The sequence below is a fragment of the Arachis ipaensis genome, chromosome B7 (genome assembly GCF_059453495.1).
Source record: "Arachis ipaensis isolate K30076 ecotype BB chromosome B7, ASM5945349v1, whole genome shotgun sequence".
Lineage (NCBI taxonomy): Eukaryota > Viridiplantae > Streptophyta > Magnoliopsida > Fabales > Fabaceae > Arachis > Arachis ipaensis.
Genome location: NC_142442.1, coordinates 46493116 through 46515647, shown reverse-complemented (window position 1 = coordinate 46515647; position 22532 = coordinate 46493116). Strand labels below are relative to the sequence as shown.

The 22532-nt window shown below is 38.5% G+C and overlaps 2 protein-coding genes and 1 non-coding gene across 3 annotated transcripts in view; 1 reads left to right on the top strand and 2 right to left on the bottom strand.

The window, feature by feature from the left end:
- Positions 1-1609: 1609 nt before the first annotated feature.
- LOC148551028 (small nucleolar RNA R71) lies at positions 1610-1712 on the bottom strand. The gene has a single exon (XR_015892828.1). It is a non-coding gene; the product is annotated as a small nucleolar RNA R71 (small nucleolar RNA).
- A 10231-nt stretch (positions 1713-11943) lies between these two features.
- LOC107608349 (bet1-like SNARE 1-1) lies at positions 11944-12615 on the bottom strand. Its single transcript, XM_016310164.3, has 4 exons — positions 12541-12615; positions 12313-12369; positions 12169-12228; positions 11944-12033 (listed from the first exon to the last, which is right to left on the bottom strand). The coding sequence occupies exons 1-4, from the start codon at positions 12577-12579 to the stop codon at positions 11944-11946; spliced, it is 246 nt and encodes an 81-aa protein (XP_016165650.3). The 5' UTR covers positions 12580-12615.
- Positions 12616-13305: 690 nt separating this feature from the next.
- The window catches only part of LOC148551026 (uncharacterized), a 64588-nt gene continuing 55361 nt past the window's right edge, over positions 13306-22532 (top strand). The window contains exons 1-2 of the mRNA XM_088494697.1: positions 13306-13350; positions 13400-13548. Of these exons, the coding sequence (XP_088350823.1) occupies positions 13306-13350; positions 13400-13548 (194 nt within the window). The remainder of the gene's footprint in view (positions 13351-13399; positions 13549-22532) is intronic.

Here is a 22532-nt window from a genome sequence, read left to right as displayed (position 1 = left end):
GTCTTGATGTTCATCTTGATCTTCAAAGTGTTCTTGGTGTTCATCTTGACATTCATAGTGTTCTTGCATGCATCATTTGTTTTGATCCAAAAATTTTCATGCATTAAGTCTTTTTATTATTTTTCTCTCTCATCATTAAAATTCAAAAATAAAAAAAATATCTTTCCCTTTTTCTCTCATAAATTTTCAAAAATTTGATTTTATTTAGTAAAAAAGTTTTAAAAATCTAGTTGTTTCTTATGAGTCAAGTCAAATTTTCAATTTAAAAATTCTATCTTTTCCAAATCTTTTTCAAAAATCAAATCTTTTTCATTTTTTACATAATTTTCGAAATTTCTTTTTTTAAAAATTGATTTTCAAAATCTTTTTCTCATTCTTAGTTCATATTTTCGAAAATCTCACAACATTTAATGTTTTAATTCAAAATTTTTTAAGTTGTTACTTGCCTAGTAAGAAAGGTTCAATCTTTAAATTTTAAAAATCATATCTTTTTGTTTCTTGTTAGTCAAGTAATCAACTTTAATTTTTAAAATCAAATCTTTTTAAAGTTATTTTTCAAAATAAGTTTCAATCACATCTTTTTCAAAATTAATTTCAAAATCTTTTCTAACTTATTTTCTAGCTTCTTATCTTTTCAAAATTGATTTTCAAATCTTTTTCAATTAATCTTATCTTTTTGTTTGATTCATATCTTTTTCAAAACTACCTAACTAACTCTCTCTTTCTAATTTTCGAAAATCCCTTCCCTCTTTTTCAAAATTCCTTTTTTATTAACTAATTGTTTTAATTTTTACTTTGATTTAATTTTATTTTCCTTTCTTAATTTTCGAATTTTAACTTTAATTTTTAAATTAAAAACAAAAATATTTTTCTTTTCTTTTCAATTATTTTCGAAAATTCTCTCCCCCTCATCTCTTTCTAATTATTTTATCTATCTACTAACACTTCTCTTCTTCTTAAAAATTCGAACCCTCTCCCTCTTCCTGTGTTCGAATTCTTTTTCTTCTCTTCTACTCACATAAAGGAACCTCTCTACTGTGGCAAAGAGGATCCCTATTATTTTCTGTTCCCTTCTTTTTCATATGAGCAGGAGCAAGGATAAGAACATTCTTGTTGAAGCTGATCCGAAACTTGAAAGGACTCTGAAGAGGAAGCTAAGAGAAGCTAAAACACAACATTCTGAAGAGGACTTTACTGAAATTTTCAAAAAAAGAAGTAGAGATGGCCGAAAATAATAACAATGCAAGGAAGATGCTTGGTGACTTTACTGCACCAAATTCTAACTTACATGGAAGAAGCATCTCAATCCCTACCATTGGAGCAAACAATTTTGAGCTAAAGCCTCAATTAGTTTCTCTGATGCAACAGAATTGCAAGTTTCATGGACTTCCATTAGAAGATCCTTTTCAGTTCTTAACTAAATTCTTGCAGATCTGTGATACTGTTAAGACCAATAAGGTTGACTCCGAGGTCTACAGGTTCATGCTTTTCCCATTTGCTAGACAGAGCTAGAATATGGTTGGAATCTCAACCTAAAGATAGCCTGAACTCTTGGGATAAGCTGGTCACGGCTTTCTTAGCCAAGTTCTTTCCTCCTCAAAAGCTTAGTAAGCTTAGAGTGGATGTTCAAACCTTCAAACAGAAAGAAGGTGAATCCCTCTATGAAGCTTGGGAGAGATACAAGGAACTGACCAAAAAGTGTCTTTTGACATGCTTTCAGAATGGACCATCCTGGATATATTCTATGATGGTCTGTCTGAATTATCTAAGATGTCATTGGACCATTCTGCAGGTAGATCCATTCACCTAAAGAAAACGCCTGCAGAAGCTCAAGAACTCATTGACATGGTTGCAAATAACCAGTTCATGTACACTTCTGAAAAGAATCCTATGAATAATGGGACGCCTATGAGGAAGGGAGTTCTTGAAATTGATACTCTGAATGTCATATTGGCTCAGAACAAAATATTGACTCAGCATGTCAATATGATTTCTCAGAGTCTGAATGGATTGAAGGAATCATCTAACAGTACTATAGAGGCATCTTCTGAAGAAGAAGCTTATGATCCTGAGAACCCTGCAATAGCAGAGGTGAATTACATGGGTGAACCCTATGGAAACACCTATAATCCCTCATGGAGAAATCATCCAAATTTCTCATGGAAGGATCAATAAAAGCCTCAGCAAGGCTTTAATAATGGTGGAAGAAACAGGTTTAGCAATAGTAAACCTTTTCCATCATCCACTCAGCAACAGACAGAGAATTCTGAGCAGAACCCATCTAGCTTAGCAAATATAGTCTCTGATCTATCTAAGGCCACTGTGAGTTTCATGAATGAAACAAGGTCCTCCATTAGAAATTTGGAGGCACAAGTGGGCCAGCTGAGTAAAAGAGTCACTGAAACCCCTCCTAGTACTCTCCCAAGCAATACAGAAGAGAATCCAAAGAGAGAGTGCAAGGCCATTGATTTAACCATCATGGCCGAACCTATAAGGGAGGGAGAGGACGTGAATCCTGGTGAGGAAGACCTCCTGGGACGTTCAGTGACCAATAAGGAGTTTTCTTTTGAGGAACCAAAGGAATCTGAGGCTCATCTAGAGACCATAGAGATTCCATTGAACCTCCTTCTGCCCTTCATGAGCTCTGATGAGTATTCTTCTTCTGAAGAGAATGAAGACGTCACTGAAGAGCAAGTTGCTAAGTATCTTGGTGCAATCATGAAGCTGAATGCCAAATTATTTGGTAATGAGACTTGGGAAGATGAACCTCCCTTGCTCACCAATGAACTGAATACATTAGATAGGCAGAAATTACCTCAAAAGAAACAGGATCCTGGTAAATTCCTAATTCCCTGTGACATAGGCACCATGACCTTTGAGAAAGCTCTGTGTGACTTAGGGTCAGGAATAAACTTAATGCCACTCTTTGTAATGAAGAAACTTGGGATCCTTGAGGTGCAAGCTGCCAGAATCTCATTAGAGATGGCAGAGAACTCCAGAAAATAGGCTTATAGACAAGTAGAGGACGAGTTAGTAAAGGTTGAAGGCCTTTACATCCCTACTGATTTCATAATCCTAGACACTGGGAAGGAAGAGGATGAATCCATCATCCTTGGAAGACCCTTCCTAGCCACAGCAAGAGTTGTGATTGATGTGGACAGAGGAGAATTGGTCCTTCAACTGAATGAGGACAACCTTGTGTTTAAGACTCAAGGATCTCCTTCTGTAACCATGGAGAGGAAGCATGAAAAGCTTCTCTCACTGCAGAGTCAACCAAAGCCCCCACAATCAAACCCTAATTTTGGTGTTGGGAGGCCACAACCAAACTCTAAGTTTGGTGTTGAACCCCCACAGTCAAACTCTAAGTTTGGTGTTGGGAGGTCCCAACAATGCTCTGAACATCTGTGAGGCTCCATGAGAGCTCACTGTCAAGCTATTGACGTTAAAGAAGCGCTTATTAGGAGGCAACCCAATGTTATTTAATTATATCTATTTTATTTTCCTTTTGTTATTTCGTGTTTTATTAGGTTGAGGATCATGTGAAGTCACAAAAACTACTGAAAAATCAAAAACAGAATGAAAAATAGCATTGAAAATAGTACACCCTGGAGGAGAGCACTCTGGCATTTAAATGCCAGAAACAAGCATCTGTCTGGCATTTAATGCCAGAAACAGGAACCAAGTTGGCGTTTAACGCCAGAAACAAGCATCTGCCTGGCGTTAAACGCCAGAAACAGGCTACATTTGGGTGTTTAACGCCAGAAACAGGCAGCAATCTGGCGTTAAACGCCAGGATTGCACAGCAAGGGTGTTTTACACGCCTAATTGGAGCAGGGATGTTAAGTTTTGACCCCACTTGATCTGTGGACCCCACAGGATCCCCTCAGGATTTGTAGACCCCACAGGATCCCCACATCTTCTTCTCTCCTCTTCACACATTTTCATAACTCTCTTCCCCAAATACCCTTCACCAATCAGCTCAATCACTCTTTCCCATCACCTCTTCACCACTCACATCCATCCTCTCTTCCCCATAAACCCCACCTACCTCCAAAATTCAAACTCTTTTCCCTCCCAACCCCAACCCTAATGGCCGAACCCTAAATCCTATCCCACCCCTATATAAACCCCTCTTTCCTTCTTTACTTTCACACAACACAACCCTCTCTTCTTACCCTTGGCCGAATACACCTTCTCCCTCCATCTCCTCCATTCTTTTTCTTCTTCTCCTTCTTTCTTTCTTCTTTTGCTCGCGGATGAGAAAATATTTTAAGTTTGGTGTGGTAAAAGCATAGCTTTTTATTTTTCCATAACCATTTATGGCACCTAAGGCCAGAGAAACCTCTAGAAAGAGGAAAGGGAAGGCAATTGCTTCCACCTCTGAGTCATGGGAGATGGAGAGATTCATCTCAAAGGTCCATCAAGACCACTTCTATGAAGTTGTGGCTAAGAAGAAAGTGATCCCTGAGGTTCCTTTCAAGCTCAAAAATAATGAGTATCCGGAGATCCGACATGAGATCCGAAGAAGAGGTTGGGAAGTTCTCACCAACCCCATTCAACAAGTCGGGATCTTAATGGTCCAAGAGTTCTATACAAACACATGGATCACTAGGAACCATGATCAAAGTGTAAACCCGAATCCAAAGCATTGGCTCACCATGGTTCAGGGGAAATACTTAGACTTCTGTCCGGAAAATGTAAGGCTGACGTTCAACTTGCCAATGATGGAAGAGAACGCACGCCCCTACACAAGAAGGGTCAACTTTGATCAAAGGTTGGACCAAGTGCTCATAGACATATGTGAGGAAGGAGCTCAATGGAAAATTGACTCAAGAGGCAAGCCGGTTCAATTAAGAAGGCATGACCTCAAACCAATGGCTAGGGGATGGCTAGAGTTCATTCAACGCTCAATCATTCCTACTAGTAACCGGTCTGAAGTTACTATAGACCGGGCCATCATGATCCATAGTATCATGATTGGAGAGGAGGTGGAAGTTCATGAGATTATACCTCAAGAAATTTACAAGGTGGCTGACAAGTCCTCCACTTGGGCAAGGTTAGCCTTTCCTCACCTCATATGCCACCTCTGCAATTCGGCTGGAATTGACATAGAGGGAGACATCCTCATTGAAGAGGACAAGCCCATCACTAAGAAAAGGATGGAGCAAATAAGAGATCATGGACCTCAACAAGAGCATGAGGAAATTCTCCACCATAAAATCCCTGAGATGCCTCAAGGGATGCACCTTCCTCCACAAAACTATTGGGAGCAAATCAACACCTCCCTAGGAGAATTAAGTTCCAACATGGGACAACTAAGGGTAGAGCATCAAGAGCACTCCATCATCCTTCATGAGATTAGAGAAGATCAAAGAGCTATGAGGGAGGAGCAACAAAGGCAAGGAAAAGACATAAAGGAGCTCAAAAGCACCACTAGTGCTTCAAGAAGAGGAAGACGCCACCCTCACTAAGGTGGACTCATTCCTTAATCTCCTTGTCTATTTATTTTACTATTTTTCATTTATTATGCTTTATGTTTATTTATGTTTGTGTCTTATTACATGATCACTAGTGTTTAAGTGTCTATGTCTTAAAGCTATGAATGTCCTATGAATCCATCACCTTTCTTAAATGAAAAATGCTTTAGTTACAAAAGAACAAGAAGTATAGGGTTTCGAATTCATCCTTAAAACTAGTTTAATTATTTTGATGTGGTGACAATACTTTTTATTTTCTGAATGAATGATTGAACAGTGCATATATCTTTTGAAATTGTTGTTTATGAATGTTCAATATGTTGGCACTTGAAAGAATGATGAAAAAGGAGACATGTTATTTGATAATCTGAAAAATCAAAAAAATGATTCTTGAAGCAAGAAAAAGCAGTGAATACAAAAGCTTGCAAAAAAAAAAAAAGAAAGTAAAGAAAATGGCAAAAAAAAAAAGAAAAAGAAAAAGAAAAATCAAGCAGAAAAAGCCAATAGCCCTTAAAACCAAAAGGCAAGGGTAAAAAGGATCTAAGGCTTTGAGCATCAGTGGATAGGAGGGCCTAAAGGAATAAAATTCTGGCCTAAGCGGCTAAACCAAGCTGTCCCTAACCATGTGCTTGTGGCGTGAAGGTGTCAAGTGAAAACTTGAGACTGAGCGGTTAAAGTCGAGGTCCAAAGCAAAAAGAAGAATGTGCTTAAGAACCCTGGACACCTCTAATTGGGGACTCTAGCAAAGCTGAGTCACAATCTGAAAAGGTTCACCCAGTTATGTGTCTGTGGCATTTATGTATCCGGTGGTAATACTGGAAAACAAAGTGCTTAGGGCCACGGCCAAGACTCATAAAGTAGCTGTGTTCAAGAATCAACACACTGAACTAGGAGAATCAATAATACTATCTGAATTCTAAGTTCCTATAGATGCCAATCATTCTGAACTTCAATGGATAAAGTGAGATGCCAAAACTATTCAAGAGGCAAAAAGCTACTAGTCCCGCTCATCTGATTGGAGCTAAGTTTCATTAATATTTTGGAATTCATAGTATATTCTCTTCTTTTTATCCTATTTGATTTTCAGTTGCTTGGGGACAAGCAACAATTTAAGTTTAGTGTTGTGATGAGCGGATAATTTATACGCTTTTTGGCATTATTTTTACATAGTTTTTAGTATGATTTAGTTAGTTTTTAGTATATTTTTATTAGTTTTTAATACAAATTCGCATTTCTGGACTTTACTATGAGTTTGTGTATTTTTCTGTGATTTCAGGTATTTTCTGGCTGAAATTGAGGGACTCGAGCAAAAATCAGATTCAGAGGTTGAAGAAGGACTGCAGATGCTGCTAGATTCTGACCTCCCTGCACTCAAAGTGGATTTTCTGGAGCTACAGAACTCCAAATGGCGCACTCTTAATTGCGTTGGAAAGTAGACATCCAGGACTTTTTAGCCATATATAATAGTCCATACTTTGCCCGAGTTTAGACGATGCAAACTGGCATTCAACGCCAGTTCCATGTTGCATTCTAGAGTTAAACGCCAGAAACAGGTTGCAAAGTGGAGTTAAACACCAGAAACATGTTACAAACTGGTGTTCAACTTCAAGAGAAGCCTCTACACGTGTAAAGCTCAATGCTCAGCCCAAGCACACACCAAGTGGGCCCCAGAAGTGAATTTCTGCATCATTTACTCATTTCTGTAAACCATAGTAACTAGTCTGATATAAATAGGACCTTTTACTATTGTATTAGACATCTTTGATGAGTTTTATGCTATCTTAGACCTTTATGAGGGCCGGCCACTCGGCCATGCCTGGACCTTGTTCTTATGTATTTTCAACGGTAGAGTTTCTACACACCATAGATTAAGGTGTGGAGCTCTGCTGCTCCTCATGAATAAATACAAAGTACTATTGTTTTTCTATTCAATGCAAGCTTATTCCGATTCTAAGATATTCATTCGCACTTCAATATAAATGTGATGATCGTGACAGTCATCATCATTCCCAACCTATGAACGCGTGCTTGACAACCACTTCCATTCTACCTTAGATTGAATGAATATCTTTGGGATTCCTTAATCAGAGTCTTCGTGGTATAAGTTAGAATCCATGGACGACCATTCTTGAGATCCGGAAAGTCTAAACCTTGTCTGTGGTATTCCGAGTAGGATCTGGGAAGGGATGGCTGCGACGAGCTTCAAACTCGCGAGTGCTGGGCGTAGTGACAGACGCAAAAGGATCAATGGATCCTATTCCAGTATGATCGAGAACCGACAGATGATTAGCCATGCAGTGACAGCACATTGGACTATTTTCACTGAGAGGACAGGATGTAGCCATTGACAACAGTGACGCCTATTGTACAGCTTGCCATAGAAAGGAGTATGAATGATTGGATGAAGACAATAGGAAAGCAGAGGTTCAGGAGGAACAAGCATCTTCATACGCTTATCTGAAACTCTCACCAATGAATTACATAAGTATCTCTATCTTTAATTTATGTTTTATTTATATTTTAATTATCAAATATCCATTACCATATGAATCTTCCTGACTAAGATTTGCAAGATGACCATAGCTTGCTTCAAGCCGACAATCTCCGTGGGATCGACCCTTACTAACGTAAGGTTTATTACTTGGACGACCCAGTGCATTTGCTGGTTAGTTGTGTGAAGTTGTGACAAAGAACTAAGATTATGAACGTGCGTATTAAGTTTTTAGCGCCGTTACCAAGGAATAAACCGTCACGATTTCTGTACACCATGCTGCTAAAAGTAAGGGAGATGGAGTTGGGGTGTGGCGGTTGAGGGTTAGGGAGAAAGGGTAAGAGTTTTATGTGAAAATTAGGGTTGGGTTAGTTTAGTAATTTCAAATAGAAATGAGAATAATATAGTATTTGAAACCCAAATTAAATACACACTAATTATATACAGAAAATAATATTTGCTCATCGATTTCACAAATTACTTTCAATTAAATGCTCAAATTCAAGATTTAGAGATAATACAATTAATTTTTTTATTCATAAAAACTGAAGTATTAAATTCCAAAATCTTAATCATTTAAATCAATAATTATAAAATTCTTATTATTTTACAATTACTTAACTTTATAATTTAAATATAGAAAAAATCAATAATTGTAGAATTGGATAAGGGTCTTAATTTATTTCAACTTTAATTAATCGAAACTGCTTTTAATTATTTATATATAAAGTAATTTCTGAAATTAAGACTGTAAATAAATATATGATTTAAAATTTGTTCATAATAATATTTTTCAAAAGTGCTGGCTCTTACAATAAGATATCCATCACAAGGTGTCACTACTAGATCTTCTTCAAGAAGAAGGATGGTGAAAAATAATTTGGCACTAAAATTGAGCCCAAAAATACGAATGAAGCACTTTGAGTTGGGTTATATTTGAATTTGAAATTGGGTTAGGAATGGATGGGGAGGAAAAGATGATGATGATGATGATGATGTAATTTAGGGGGTAAAATTGAAAAAAATAAATTAACTAAGGGTTGACTATTAAAAAGTTGACGGCAAGAACAAAATTGAAATCTACCTATTTATTTATGGGGCATACTACGGTACAGATGCTAGATACAAATATTCTTTTTAGTGCTTTTGTTTAAGGACACGTGCCTCTGCTCTTTCCTATAGCGATCAGAGTTTGTGATAATGGCTTATGAAAAAACTGGCTTGGCTGAAAGCCTGAAACATACACCGTAACATGATTTACATTTTCTTTTTGGACGGTGTGATTTACCGTTTACATGTTGGGATGCCATGGAAGAGGAACTGCAGTAGTTTGAGAAAAATAATGTATGGACACTTGTGCTTGATTCAAAAGGAAAAAAAGTGACGGGAACTATGTGGATATTTAGGAATAAGTTAGGGGAAGATGGAAGCATAGCTAGGAATAAGGGAAGACTAGTAGCTCAAGGATACGACCAAGAAGAAGGAATAAACTTTGATGAATCCTTTGCAGTAGTAGCTCGAATGGAAACAATCAGACTTCTCCTTGCATATGCTACTCATTGTGGTTTAAAGCTTTTTCAAGTGGATGTGAAATATGCATTTTTAAATAGAATAATAGATAGAGAAGTATATGTGGTCTAGCCTCCCAGACTCAAAAATAAAAATTTTCCAAACCATGTTTTTAAATTTTTAAAAGTTCTTTATAGTTTAAGACAAGCTCCTAGAGCTTGGTATGAAAGACTTAGTTCTTTTCTTTTGAAAAATAATTTTCAAACAGGTACTGATGAACGAGTTTTTGTGTGGTCTAGAATTTTACAATAAACTCTCATTGCAAGTATAGTTTCTAAACCTGCAATAATTCTTTCATACAAAAGTTTGGTTGTCACAAGTAACAAACCCCTAAAAGTAATAACCGAAGTATTCAAACCTTGGGTCATCTCTCAAAGGAATTGCAGGGAAGTGTTCTTATAATTGGTTATGAGTTATATATTTTTGGGGTTTTGGATTAAGAAACAAGGAAAGTAAATTGCAAGAAATTCAAATAATAAAACGGTCTTGACAAGGTTTGGTGGTGAAGGATCTCTATCCTTATCACTAACCACAACATGAGAATTGGCAAGGATCAATCCCATTAAATCATCCTCTAACTTAGTAAAGAAAAGTCAAATGAGCTATATCAATCCAAGTCCATAAGTCCTAGCTATCCACTAATTCTATTAGTGAGAACTAGAGTCAATGGCTACCAATCATCAATTACTTTGACATTAGTGACTCAAGAGTTCCTAAGTTACAATCCCAAGCCAAGAGCATAAAAATCTACTCTAGCATCCTTCCAAGCATTTCATCAAACACTTGGTAGGCACAAAATAAAAGCATAGAAAATTAATAAGAGAATATTAAATCTAAACAACCAATTGCCACATCAATGAAAGCAAATGAAGGAAAGGGCATTAAACATAAAATACCTCAACTTGCATTAATAAGAAAATTGAATCTAACATGGGGATTCATAAACCAAATTGGGGAAATAAATAACTTAACAAGAGAAATAAATAAACCAAGGTACTAGAACAATTAAAGTAGAAGAAATCTAGATTGAAGCAAGGTAGAATACTGAATTGGAGAAGAGCTAAACCTAAGAACCTAAAACCTAGAGAGAGGAGAGAGCCCCTCTCTCTAAAAACTACATCTAAAACCTAAAATTCTCTGAAAATGATTGTCTGACTGAATGATTGATGCCTTCCCCTTCAATCCTTGGCCTTTTTAGCCTTTTTCCACCAAAGATTAGCTTCAAAATTGGGTCAGAAGCCCTTCTGAAATCACCAAGCACGATTTCATTAAAGGAATCACGTGCAGGCATCGACGCGTAGGCGTACAGCATGCGTACGCGTCCCTGGAGTATTGCGCGATCCACGCGTATGCGTCTGGTGCGCGCGCGCGTCCATGGGCGCGTCCCAAATCTTTGGCTTTCATGATTTCTCTACTTTGCATGCTTTCTCTTCACTCCTTTGATCCATTCCTAGCCCTTTTCAATCTGAGATCACTAACAAATACATCAAGGCATCTAGTGGAATCAAAGAAAGATTAAAATTATCAAATTAAGGGTCTAAAAGCATGTTTTTACACTTAGCACAAATTAGGGGACAATCACAAAACCATGCTATTTCACTGAGATATGAAATGAAATTACCTCTGAACAAATTCTGCCAAAAGTGGAAATAGTCTCAATAGGGTACAACCCACGTAAGGTCTCAGCACCCAGAAGTATTGCATCACTGCCTGTATGTTTGTTTTAATTTATTCAAATATCCACGAGTGGGTCTTAAGTTGTCAGTGATACTATCCACAACACGTGTAAGTACAGCAGGTTTTCCAGCCATATTACACTTGTATAGGGCAGATTTTCGAAATAAGAACACCTACAAAAGCAAATCAAAATTAATTAATATTGACTTTCCATTCACAAAGCAAATATAATTATACATTTACAATAAGAAGCATGGCAGAGGCAACAATCATAAATGTGGTTCAGTTCAAAGAAAATTTGTAACATTAGATGCACTATTTTAAACCTTTTTTAAACATATGGAAGCATCCATTTGTTTTAATTTATTCGAATATCAAATGCATTATCCACATGACCACAAACATAGCTATTTACACCCACAACATGAGTCATTCAAACAACAAAATGAATTTCAAAGGCAAAACTAACCTTCTCTGGTGGAAGATCAATGCCCAAATTACCACGAGATTGGATAATACCATCAGCTTCTCGTAGAATCTCATCAAAATGGGTCAGGCCCTAATTTCAACACAGACATAAGATTGAATCAGCATAGTCAATAAGAGTATATCTTAAAAGAGAAAAGTTAACACTATAAAGACATCAAAATCACCTCAACATTTCAATCTTAGCAAAAATTTGGGTCTGGCTGAGATCACCCCAATTGGAAAGGAATTCATGGGCCTGAATTACAACATAAAAAAGTATGTTATAAGAAAAAGCACAACAAAGGATGCTATAAGTGAAAACGTTCTTCGGCTGGATTTTTTCTCAAAGACCTGAAAGAAGGTACAACATAATTAAAAGAGTGGGGAAAAAAAGTAGAGAAGAAAATAAATACAAAGAAAAATCAGAACCAGATGAAAACTCTACTGCAAAAGCCATATGGTTTTACAATTCCACAATCCACATACCATTTTGAATTTGTCCATAGTTCCTGAAAGAACTCCTCTTGAAGAATCCATGTCATTCCCCTAAACAAATACCAACATTTTATCAAAGAAGAACAAAAAAGTAGCAGTGCAAATGGTAAATATTTTTTATAGTTATATGCAAACCATGCGGTCCAGCATCCGGTTATGACTATCCACCTCCTCGTGTATATCACTTGAGATCTGTTACAACCACATTAACAACACGTTAACATATCAAAATAATGAAAAGGTTACCAACAGCTGAAAATAAATAAATGAGGAAATGATCATAATTCACAGCGTTCTTCAAGTATAATATACAGGAAGAACAAACTTAGGTCTAGATTATTTTACAAGAAAAATTAAACTTACTCTTTTCAACAAACTGACTCTATCTTGCAATCCACCCATTGCTCGCTCGTTATCTTGTTCATCAATTTCATTATAAGTGGTAATTCAGTATAACTAAATAAGGATAGTTTCATAAAATTAGCTTACTAGATACTAGTATCAAGATTATTCATAAAACCAACCCGAAATATGGTTAAAGCATTTCATCAAACATGTTGAGTGCGGTAAACTTGAAACGAAATAAGAGAATTCAAAGCTTAGTATCAATGTGATAGAGAAGAGAGCATAATATTGTATACTTTAATTCAGTCTATGAATTCAGTCTATGAAAAAGATCCAAACCACTGCCAAATCAAATAGTTACTTATTGTAATAGAAATAAGAAGTTGTTGAGTTTCAAGCAGAGTATTGGTGTTGTGTGAGTGTATTGTCTGGTGGTGGGTTTAGGGAACTCACGGCAGCGACAAAAGAGAGCAGTTCGACAGCTAGATGGAGCGCACGGGTTGGTCGCAGAGTTTGAAGCAGGGCAATGTGGCTTCCAGACGAACGCGAACGCGAACGATGAACGGCGAGTGAACGCGAATGGTGAACGCCGAGCAAACTTGAACGGCGAAAAATGCGAATGAAGACGACGGCTGAACGAAGACGCGAACGTTAACGGCAACCAACGGCGGCGGAAGCGCGGCTGAGCAGACAAAGACGACGGACGCCGAGCTCGAGGAAGCAGCTGCGATCAGTGACAGCGAACGGGGGTTGAAGACTTGGAGCACGAGGGAAGCTAGATAGATGGACGGACGGCAGCAGTATGCCACTCCTTGCGGCGGCGGTGGTGTAGGCTTACAGTGCTAGGGTTTCTTGGCTAAGTTTCTGTGAATGAAAGAAACGGAGGGAGAAAGGGAGAAAGAAACGAAGGAGCTTCAGAACCAAGAGTGAAGGGTTTCGAGTGACGAAGGCTAAGGGCGAAGGGCGAAGGGCGAAGGGTGAAGGGCGAAGGGCGAAGGGTTCACGGCGAAGTGCGAAGGGTGAAGGGTGAAGGGCTAAGGCTAATGGGAGGCGCTCTTCAGGCTTAGGGTTTCGAGTGATTAGGGTTAGTGTCTTTGGGTTGGGGACCGGGTTGGTGCCGGGTTGGGAGCCGGGTCAGGGGCCGGGTTAGGGTCAATGGGTTGGAGCCCCTCTCGCCACGCTTTTAAAACGTCACTGTTTTGCTCTACGGCCACGCTTTTGAAGCGTGACAGAAAAGAACCTTTTGGCCACGCTTTTAAAGCGTGCCAAAAGCGTATTAGGATATGGCCACGCTTTGTAAGCGTGGCCGTAATGAAACCCTGTCGCCACGCTTTCAAAACGTCCTTGTTTCTCTAAAGCGTGGCAAAAAAAAGCGTGGCCATTTCTCTAACCAATTGCCACCCATACAAAAGCGTGGCCGTTGATACTTTTCACCACGCTTTTGAAGCGTGGCAATAAAAAAAGTGGCTAAATCTCTAATCTATTGCCACCCTCATAAAAGCGTGGCCATTGACCATTTTTTGCCACGCTTTTGAAGCGTGGCAAGAAAAAAGCGTGGCCATAGGCCTTTTTTCTTGTAGTGAACCCTACAAATGGGGTTTATCAGGTACTACCGATAATACTTTATTTATTAAAATTCTAATAATCAATACATCCTTGTACCAATATATGTTGATGACATTATATTTGGTTCAGCCGATGAGTCTCTATGTGCTGATTTTGACAAGCTCATGACAAGTGAGTTTGACATGAACATGATGGGAGAACTCACCTTTTTTCTTAGACTTCAAATTAAGCAAATTTCACATGGCACTTTTGTGCATCAAGAGAAGTATGCCAAGGAATTGGTGAAAAGGATATGGATGAAATTAAGTATAGAGGAATGATTGGACCTCTTATGTATGTCACCTCCTCTAGACCGAACATTCTATAAAATGTTATAGTTTGTTCTAGATTCCAATCATTACCCAAGTAATCGCATCTTTCTGCAGTTAAAAAATTATTAGATATATTCATGGCACATCCAATTTTGGTTTATGGTATCCAAGGTTTGATGATTTTTCTGCAGCTAGTTATTGTGATGCAGATTTTATCGAAGATAGAGTAGATCGTAGAAGCACATCTGGAATTTGTTGCTCTCTTAGAAGATCTCTCAATATGTGGTCAAGCAAAAAGCAATTAACCGTAGCTCTATCCACTATCGAGGCTAAATATATTGCAACATTTTCTTGTTATTCCCAATTATTATGGTTGAAAACTCAATTAACTAATTACAAATTGAAAGTTGGTAATATACCCTTGTTATGTGATAACATAAATGCCATAAATATTTTCAAAAATCCAGTTTTACACTCAAGAATAAAACATATTGAGGTAAGATATTACTCAATAAGAGAACATATTTAAAAGGGTAATATTGATATTTAATTTGTGAAATCGGAAGAACAACTTACTGATATATTCACCAAGCCTTTGGCAGAAGACAGATTTTGCAAAAAGGAGAACTACTTTGGGCTTACTATGTTATGAATCTCTATTTCAATCTTGCTAATGTCTTGCTTGAGGTTTTTTCTTGTAGGTCGATATGAGAAATTTATAGGCAGATAGAGTTTTTTGAAAGATCGTTAAAGATGGTTTCTGATTTATGGAAAAAGGATACAATATGGGCCAAGCAAATCTTCTAACTCCTAATGACCCCTTGTGTTTCCTTAACACCCCGTTTGAGTCAAAATATAAGTTTCTCTTTAAATGAATGGGCCTCATTGCATTTTTTTCAAAAAAAATTCACATTTTTTCTTTTTCTATATTGAATCATTTTTAAATATCATAAGTACAACCTTTTTCAGCACTTGTCAACACTTTTTCAAAATAAGTCTTTCTTAGGTTTAGACTTTTTGTGTTTCTAAGGGCTTTCAAACTTGCTGTAGTTGCTTCTCATTCACATCATTTCATTTTTTCAAAAAAAAAAAAAACTGCATCATCTTTGTGTCATTAAAATGAGAAAGAAAACTACTACTCAAAGAGGCACTTTTGTTCAAAATCTTTCCGAAATTCCTGAAGGTTCTCGTAAACTTCCTCAATCATCTCAAACCCACACACACATGCATATTCACTCTTATTCTCCATCTGAATTCTTCTAAGTGTGGAGAAAAGGACATGGACAACTATGCTTGAATCTTATTACATATGTGGTTCATTTTGTTTCTGAAACCTCTTTTTAGGCCATATGAGTTTTTACCTTAATTTTGTCTTTATTTGACAACTTTGTTTGTTACTAGTCGTACTATTTTACTAAATCTATGATGTTTTTATTAAAAAAATATACCTTCATTTGTTTTCTAGATTATTTCTACAATATTTCAAGAAGGAATCTTTGGTTTTCACATGCCTCTAACATATTATTTTGCAGATTCTATTTTCATTTTTCTCTTTTGTAGATTCTATTTTTACTTTTTTCTACCCACCTTCATGACAAAAGGAGGAGAAAATATATATATGAGACTTGCGGCTTGCTTAGGTTATGGATTATTAGTTTTTATTAGTCTTATGATTATGTTCTGAACTTGTTTGACTTGAAGTCATTTGAACTTTATGAATACTTATGTTCTTATGATTATGTTGTGGTTATATCTGTGTTGCTGATATTTTTCATATCATGCTGAAGTTTTACACACCATATTAATGTACAAGTTAATTTTTAGTAGCTTTCTTGTCTGGATTGTTCTGCATTTCTGTATCCCTAGAATTGCTGAAAAGCTTACATTAAAGGGGAGCAACCCTTATGAAAGAAAGGGAGAGCACATCAACATGAAATGGTGTCATCACAGGAAGTTTCTAATGTTTAACTCTTTCAATTCCTTTAACTATCATCTCATATATCATGTTTTTTTATTAAGGAGGAGATTATTGAGTTTAGAAAATAATACATTTCATGTTGGTGATGAAAAAAAATATATTTGGTTGGGTTGAAAGTCCAAAAGAATTGTTTGATGTGCGTGCTCATAGTGCCAACCCATGTTAGTTTGAGTAGCCTAATAAGAAGAATAATTTACCCATGATGTTGCTACTTAGACAAAAACAAAAATAAGGCTGGTATATCAACAATACAATCATATATCACCAACCAATCCCAGCCCATTAGTTTAATAAAGGACAAGATCGTTGTTGCAAATGGAGCTTCATCAATTCGGGTAAAACCAAAATCAAAGGAAAAGTGATTCACTTTTCTTTAGCATCAAAGAGAAAAAGAAGAAAAAGTAAAATAATAGAGGCAAAGTCAAATCAATGGAGCTTTAAATCAAATCCAAAAGATTGATAAGGTTTATAAACAAAAGAAGTGTTATGGTGTTATCATTCTTATCCAAGTCAAATGGCTTGTTAAAGCTATAACATTTTAGCCTCCATCATTCAGAAAGGAAGAAGAAAATGGAGGTTATTTTTTCTTTTTCAAATCAAAGGCTAGAAATTAAACTTGGGGCCAAAGCTTAAAATTGAAGGTGTTGATCTGTGAAAAATACTTTGAATGCATCATGACTTTCACCCTACTATTGTTGCCCATCTCCTCAACACCTCCGTGCCACTCTGCTCTAATCTTATATTCTGATTTTCTTGGGAGAAGAAGAAGAACTCAGCTGGTCCAATGCTCAAGAGTTGACTTTACCCACTAGCTCAAGTTTTGGAAGCATTAGTGTAACACCCTAATATTCAAATCCTTATGCTCGAGTCATAAGTCAATGATAATAAGGTGGTACAACTCTCAAGGTAGATTTATAATACATATATATATATATAAGTTGAAAGAAAGTAGTAAACGAGAAGCCTAAAAAGAGTAAAATAAAATCGTGAATCATAACACTCACGTATTGATAAAATAGAAGATAAAGCGCGATTCAGAAACAATATAGAGATAAATCAGTAGAGAAGGATAAGATAAAGACATGATATAAATATGTAACATAAGTAAATATCCACTAGTCGCAACCTGCGAAATTTAGGCTAGCTAGGGTACAGAATAAAATCAGTTTGACAACAATATCTCCTATCTCTCCCAAAAGATACATAAAGGCCTCTATAGGCAAGTTTTTAAAGGCATAAATACATAATATAAGTTTTTCAAAATAAGAACAAAGAGATTCTAAACAAAAGTAAATCAAAATACAATGATCTTTGCCATCTCTCAGATGAATTACAACTCACTGCTGAGCATCTGGACCTGCATCTGAAAAATAAGAGATATATACTGAACGAGAACCCCCGACCCATGGGTTTCCATTACGATAAAGTGCCAAATAAATACTGCATAAGGCAACACGAACTCACTAAGCAATCTTAAGATTCTTATCTCGTCATGATCCATCCTAGGTTGTCTTTAATCCAAAATTAGGCAAATAACATAAGGAGATTCTAAGTCTAAGTCAACAATCCTCAGCCTTTCTCAATTCTCCAACAAAACAGAATCATAATCAGAAATCAGTACCATCCCTCAGCATCAACCAATGCCGGCATGACGGACCTCTCAGTTGTACAAACACAAATAATACAGACAAATAATACACAAGGAGGTACAAGTAAAGCAAGTAGCATATAATCAAGTAACATAGCATGTACAACTAGGCAACCCAAAACAAGTAAGCAATCCTGAACAAGTCAAACATATCCAAATGATGTATGCCTGCTGTTCATACCCTGGGTCGAGTTATCCGACCTGGGATGATTAGTGACAAAGCGACCGACCTCTTCAGTTCAGGCTACCCGACCTCTTCTCAAAGAGGTCAGCCAAATCGACAGGAAAGCCCAATAAAGGGCCCAAATAGAGGAACACGACCCAAATCCAAAGGCAATCCAAGCTTATAGAGATAAAGGTGGTTCCCTTGAAGATAAGCTGACTTCACTCGAAATAAGATAAGATAAGATAAGATAACTAACTTATCTTATCAGAAAGGTCAGCCCACACTACTATAAATACACTGGAGCATCCAGGTATAACTCATACTCTGATTCTACAATAAACCTGCTTAATACCCGGGCTAACTTAAGTATCGGAGTCTCTTGCAGGTACCCCCACCCTCTGGTGACCAAGGATCAGAAGTGCAGCCAGTCCAACAAGTCGGACACAACAGCTCCGGCCGCCACCAGCCAGCTGGACACATCATTTCCGACCAGTATAGAAGATCTCGTCCGAGATCGACCTCTAGTTTCAGGTAACCCTCGGAACATTGGCGCCGTTGCCGGGGAACCTAGAAGTCATCCCAACACCATGGTGGACAGCCATGACAACGACCACGATTCAGATCTGGAAAATAGAATACCGCACAAGAACACGGACGCTACGCTAAAGGATACTCCGGAATCCAACGGGGACAAAAACTCATCAAATCCGGAGGTAATAGCAGCACTTCAAGACAGCTTAAAGCAACTTGAAAAAGAAACCCAACAACAACGAGAGGTCGGGAAGGATCTACAAAGAGAGGTACGGCGGCGTCGAGAATTGGAAGATAAACTAATGCAATTAGAAGCCGATCTCAAATCCAAAGCTCCTCGGACTACTCCTGAGGAAAATTCGCGCAAAGAACAAGATCTATTCACCAAGGAAATCATGAAAACCAAAATTCCAAAAGACTTCAAAATCTCGGATATAATTTTATATGATGGCACCACAGATCCCAACCATCATCTCAGCAATTTCAGAAGTAGAATGTACCTCACCGACGCCTCGGACGCCATTCGTTGCAAAGCTTTTCCAACAACTCTCACGAAGACAACAATCAGATGGTTCGACAACCTACCTCCAAAGTCCATCTCAAACATTGATCACCTGGCCAAAAAAGTCCTAGCCAGATTCTCCATCCAAAAAGATAAGACCAAGCACGCCCCCAGTTTACTAGGGATCAAGCAAGGAGATCGGGAGAGCCTCCGCAACTACATGAAACGATTCAACAAAACATGCATGGACATACAAAGCTTGCCAACAGAGGCCGCCATCATGGGACTCATCAATGGCCTACGAGAAGGACCTTTTAGCCAGTCCATATCAAAGAAGTACCCTACCTCCTTAGACGAAGTGCAGGAGCGAGCAGAAAAATACATCAACATGGAAGAAAACACTCGGTTTTGAGAAACCTCAAAATCCGGGGTCCCCTACCGAGATAAAGACAAGGAATCCAAAAGGAAAGAAGATCGACAAGGAGAGAAAATAAAAAAATACCATAATTACACTCCTCTCAACGCATCCCTAGTCGACGTATACAAAGAAGTCTACCATACGGAGAAAATACCCCCAGCACGGCCACTCAAAGGCAAAAGAGGAGGAGGAAACCGGAACGAATATTGCGAATATCATCGAGTGCGAGGGCACTCCACCAACGAGTGCTTCGATATAAAGAACTTCATAGAAAAATTGGTGAGGGAAGGAAAACTAGATCGGTTTCTAGCCACCCGAGATGACGACCAAAGAAAGAGACGAAGGGACGAAGATATCGGACGAACCGCGCGATCACCTCGTACACCGGAAAGACACGTCCATATGATACAAGGCGGATTCGCAGGGGGAGGAATCTCAAAATCATCCCACAAAAGATATCTCAAAGAAGTATATCATGTCGAGAAAAAGGAAGAAGCACCCAACATCCCTGCAATCACATTCACTAAAGAGGACGCATCCGGTATCATCTCGGGACACGACGACCCCATGGTCATCACCATCATACTAGCAAACGCCAATCTGCACCGCACATTAGTAGACCAAGGGAGCTCCGCCGACATCCTATTCAAAACTGCCTTCGACAAGCTCGGCCTAGAAAACAAGGAGCTTAAGGCACACCCGAACAGTCTATTCGGACTGGGAGATACCCCGGTACAACCACTAGGATACGTATCACTACATACAACCTTTGGAAAAGGGAATCAATCCAGGGCGCTCAAAATAGACTACATTGTGGTCGACGTGAGTTCAGCCTACAATTCTCTAATAGGTCGGACAACACTAAATCAACTCGGTGCAATAGTCTCAACTCCACATCTATGCATGAAATTCCCAACTACAGAGGGGATAGCCACAATAAAAGCAGATCAAAAGATTGCACGCCGCTGTTATAACGAAAGTCTAAACCTCAGAGGCAGAGGAGAAGAGTTTCACACAATTGAGCTTGGCGGAGTTCAGAGACGAGAAGAAGTCCGTCTGCAGCCAGAAGGTGAGATAGAGAAGGTTCATATCAGAGACACCTCGGACAAAACGACTAATATCGGCACGATCCTGAGAGGAGACTCAAAAGAATTACTAGTACAATTCTTACGAGATAATGTCGATCTCTTCGCATGGAAAGCCGCAGACATGCCAGGCATAGACCCCAAGCTAATGTGCCACAAGTTGGCGGTCTATCCAGGATCTCGGCCGGTACAGCAAAGACGAAGAAAACTTGGGCCAGAGCGATCCCAAGTTGTGGAAGAACAGGTACAAGCATTACTAGAGGCAGGATTCATAAAAGAGGTCAAGTACCCACTATGGCTAGCCAACGTCGTCTTGGGGAGAAAATCAAATGGGAAGTGGCGAATGTGCACCGATTACACCGATCTCAACAAATCCTGCCCAAAAGATCATTTTCCACTCCCAAGTATTGACGCTCTGGTCGATGCTTCCTCCGAATATAGATACCTCTCGTTTATGGACGCATACTCGGGATACAACCAAATCCCCATGTATCTACCAGATCAAGAAAAGACCTCGTTTTTAATGCCAAAAGCAAACTACTGCTACATTGTGATGCCTTTCGGTCTCAAGAATGCGGGAGCTACTTATCAAAGGCTAATGAATAAAGTCTTCTCAGATCACATCAGGAAAATTATGGAAGTCTATGTGGACGACATGTTGATAAAGACACAAAGTGAAGAGGCATTATTATCCGACCTGGCTCAAGTGTTTGACACTATAAGGAAGCATGACATGCGACTCAATCCCGCAAAATGCACCTTTGCAGTAGAAGCGGGCAAATTTTTAGGTTTCATGCTCACACAAAGAGGAATTGAAGCAAATTCGAATAAATGTCAAGCCATACTCAACATGAAAAGCCCAACCTGTGTCAAAGAAGTACAGCAACTCAACGGGAGATTGGCCGCCCTATCCAGGTTCTTAGCAGGATCAGCGATAAGATCTCTCCCCTTCTATGCTACTTTAAGGAAGGGAAAGCAGTTCGAATGGACAAGAGAATGTGAACAAGCCTTCCAAGACTTCAAGGATTTCTTGGGACGGCCACCTATCCTATCTCAGCCATGAAAAGGAGAACCGCTCATATTATATCTCGCAGTAGAAAGCCGGGCAATAGCCTCAGCACTAGTCAGAGAAGACGAAAGTGGGCAACAACCCGTCTACTTCATTGGTAAAGTGCTACAGGGATCTGAGTTGAACTACCAGAAAATAGAAAAGTTTGCCTATACTCTCGTTCTAACATCTCGACGACTTCGCCCATATATCCAGGCTCACACCATTAAGGTTCAAACTAACCAGCCCATAAAAGGAATATTGCAGAAAACAGATTTAGCAGGTAGAATTTTACAATGGACAGTCGAGTTATCCGAGTTGACCTTCAATATGAAGCTCGGACGGCCATCAAATCATAGTATCTGGCCGACTTCATCGCAGAATTCACAGATGCCCCGGAAATCCCCACAGAATGGAATCTCTATGTGGACGGTTCTTCAAATAAGACTGGAAGCAGCGCAGGTGTGATAATAGAAAGCAACCAAGGAACCCAAGTTGAGCTCTCCCTTAAATTCGGGTTCCCGGCCTCAAACAATCAGGCGGAATATGAAGCGTTATTGGCTGGTTTGAAGATGGCTAAAGAGGTTGAAGCTCAAAAACTCAACATTTACAGCGATTCACAAGTAGTCACCTCACAGATAACAGGGAGCTACCAAGCCAAAGATCCCACCATGAAAAACTTTTTGGATAAAACCAAGGAACAACTCGGACATCTCGGGGAATATAAGGTCCGCCACATACCCCGCGAACAAAATGT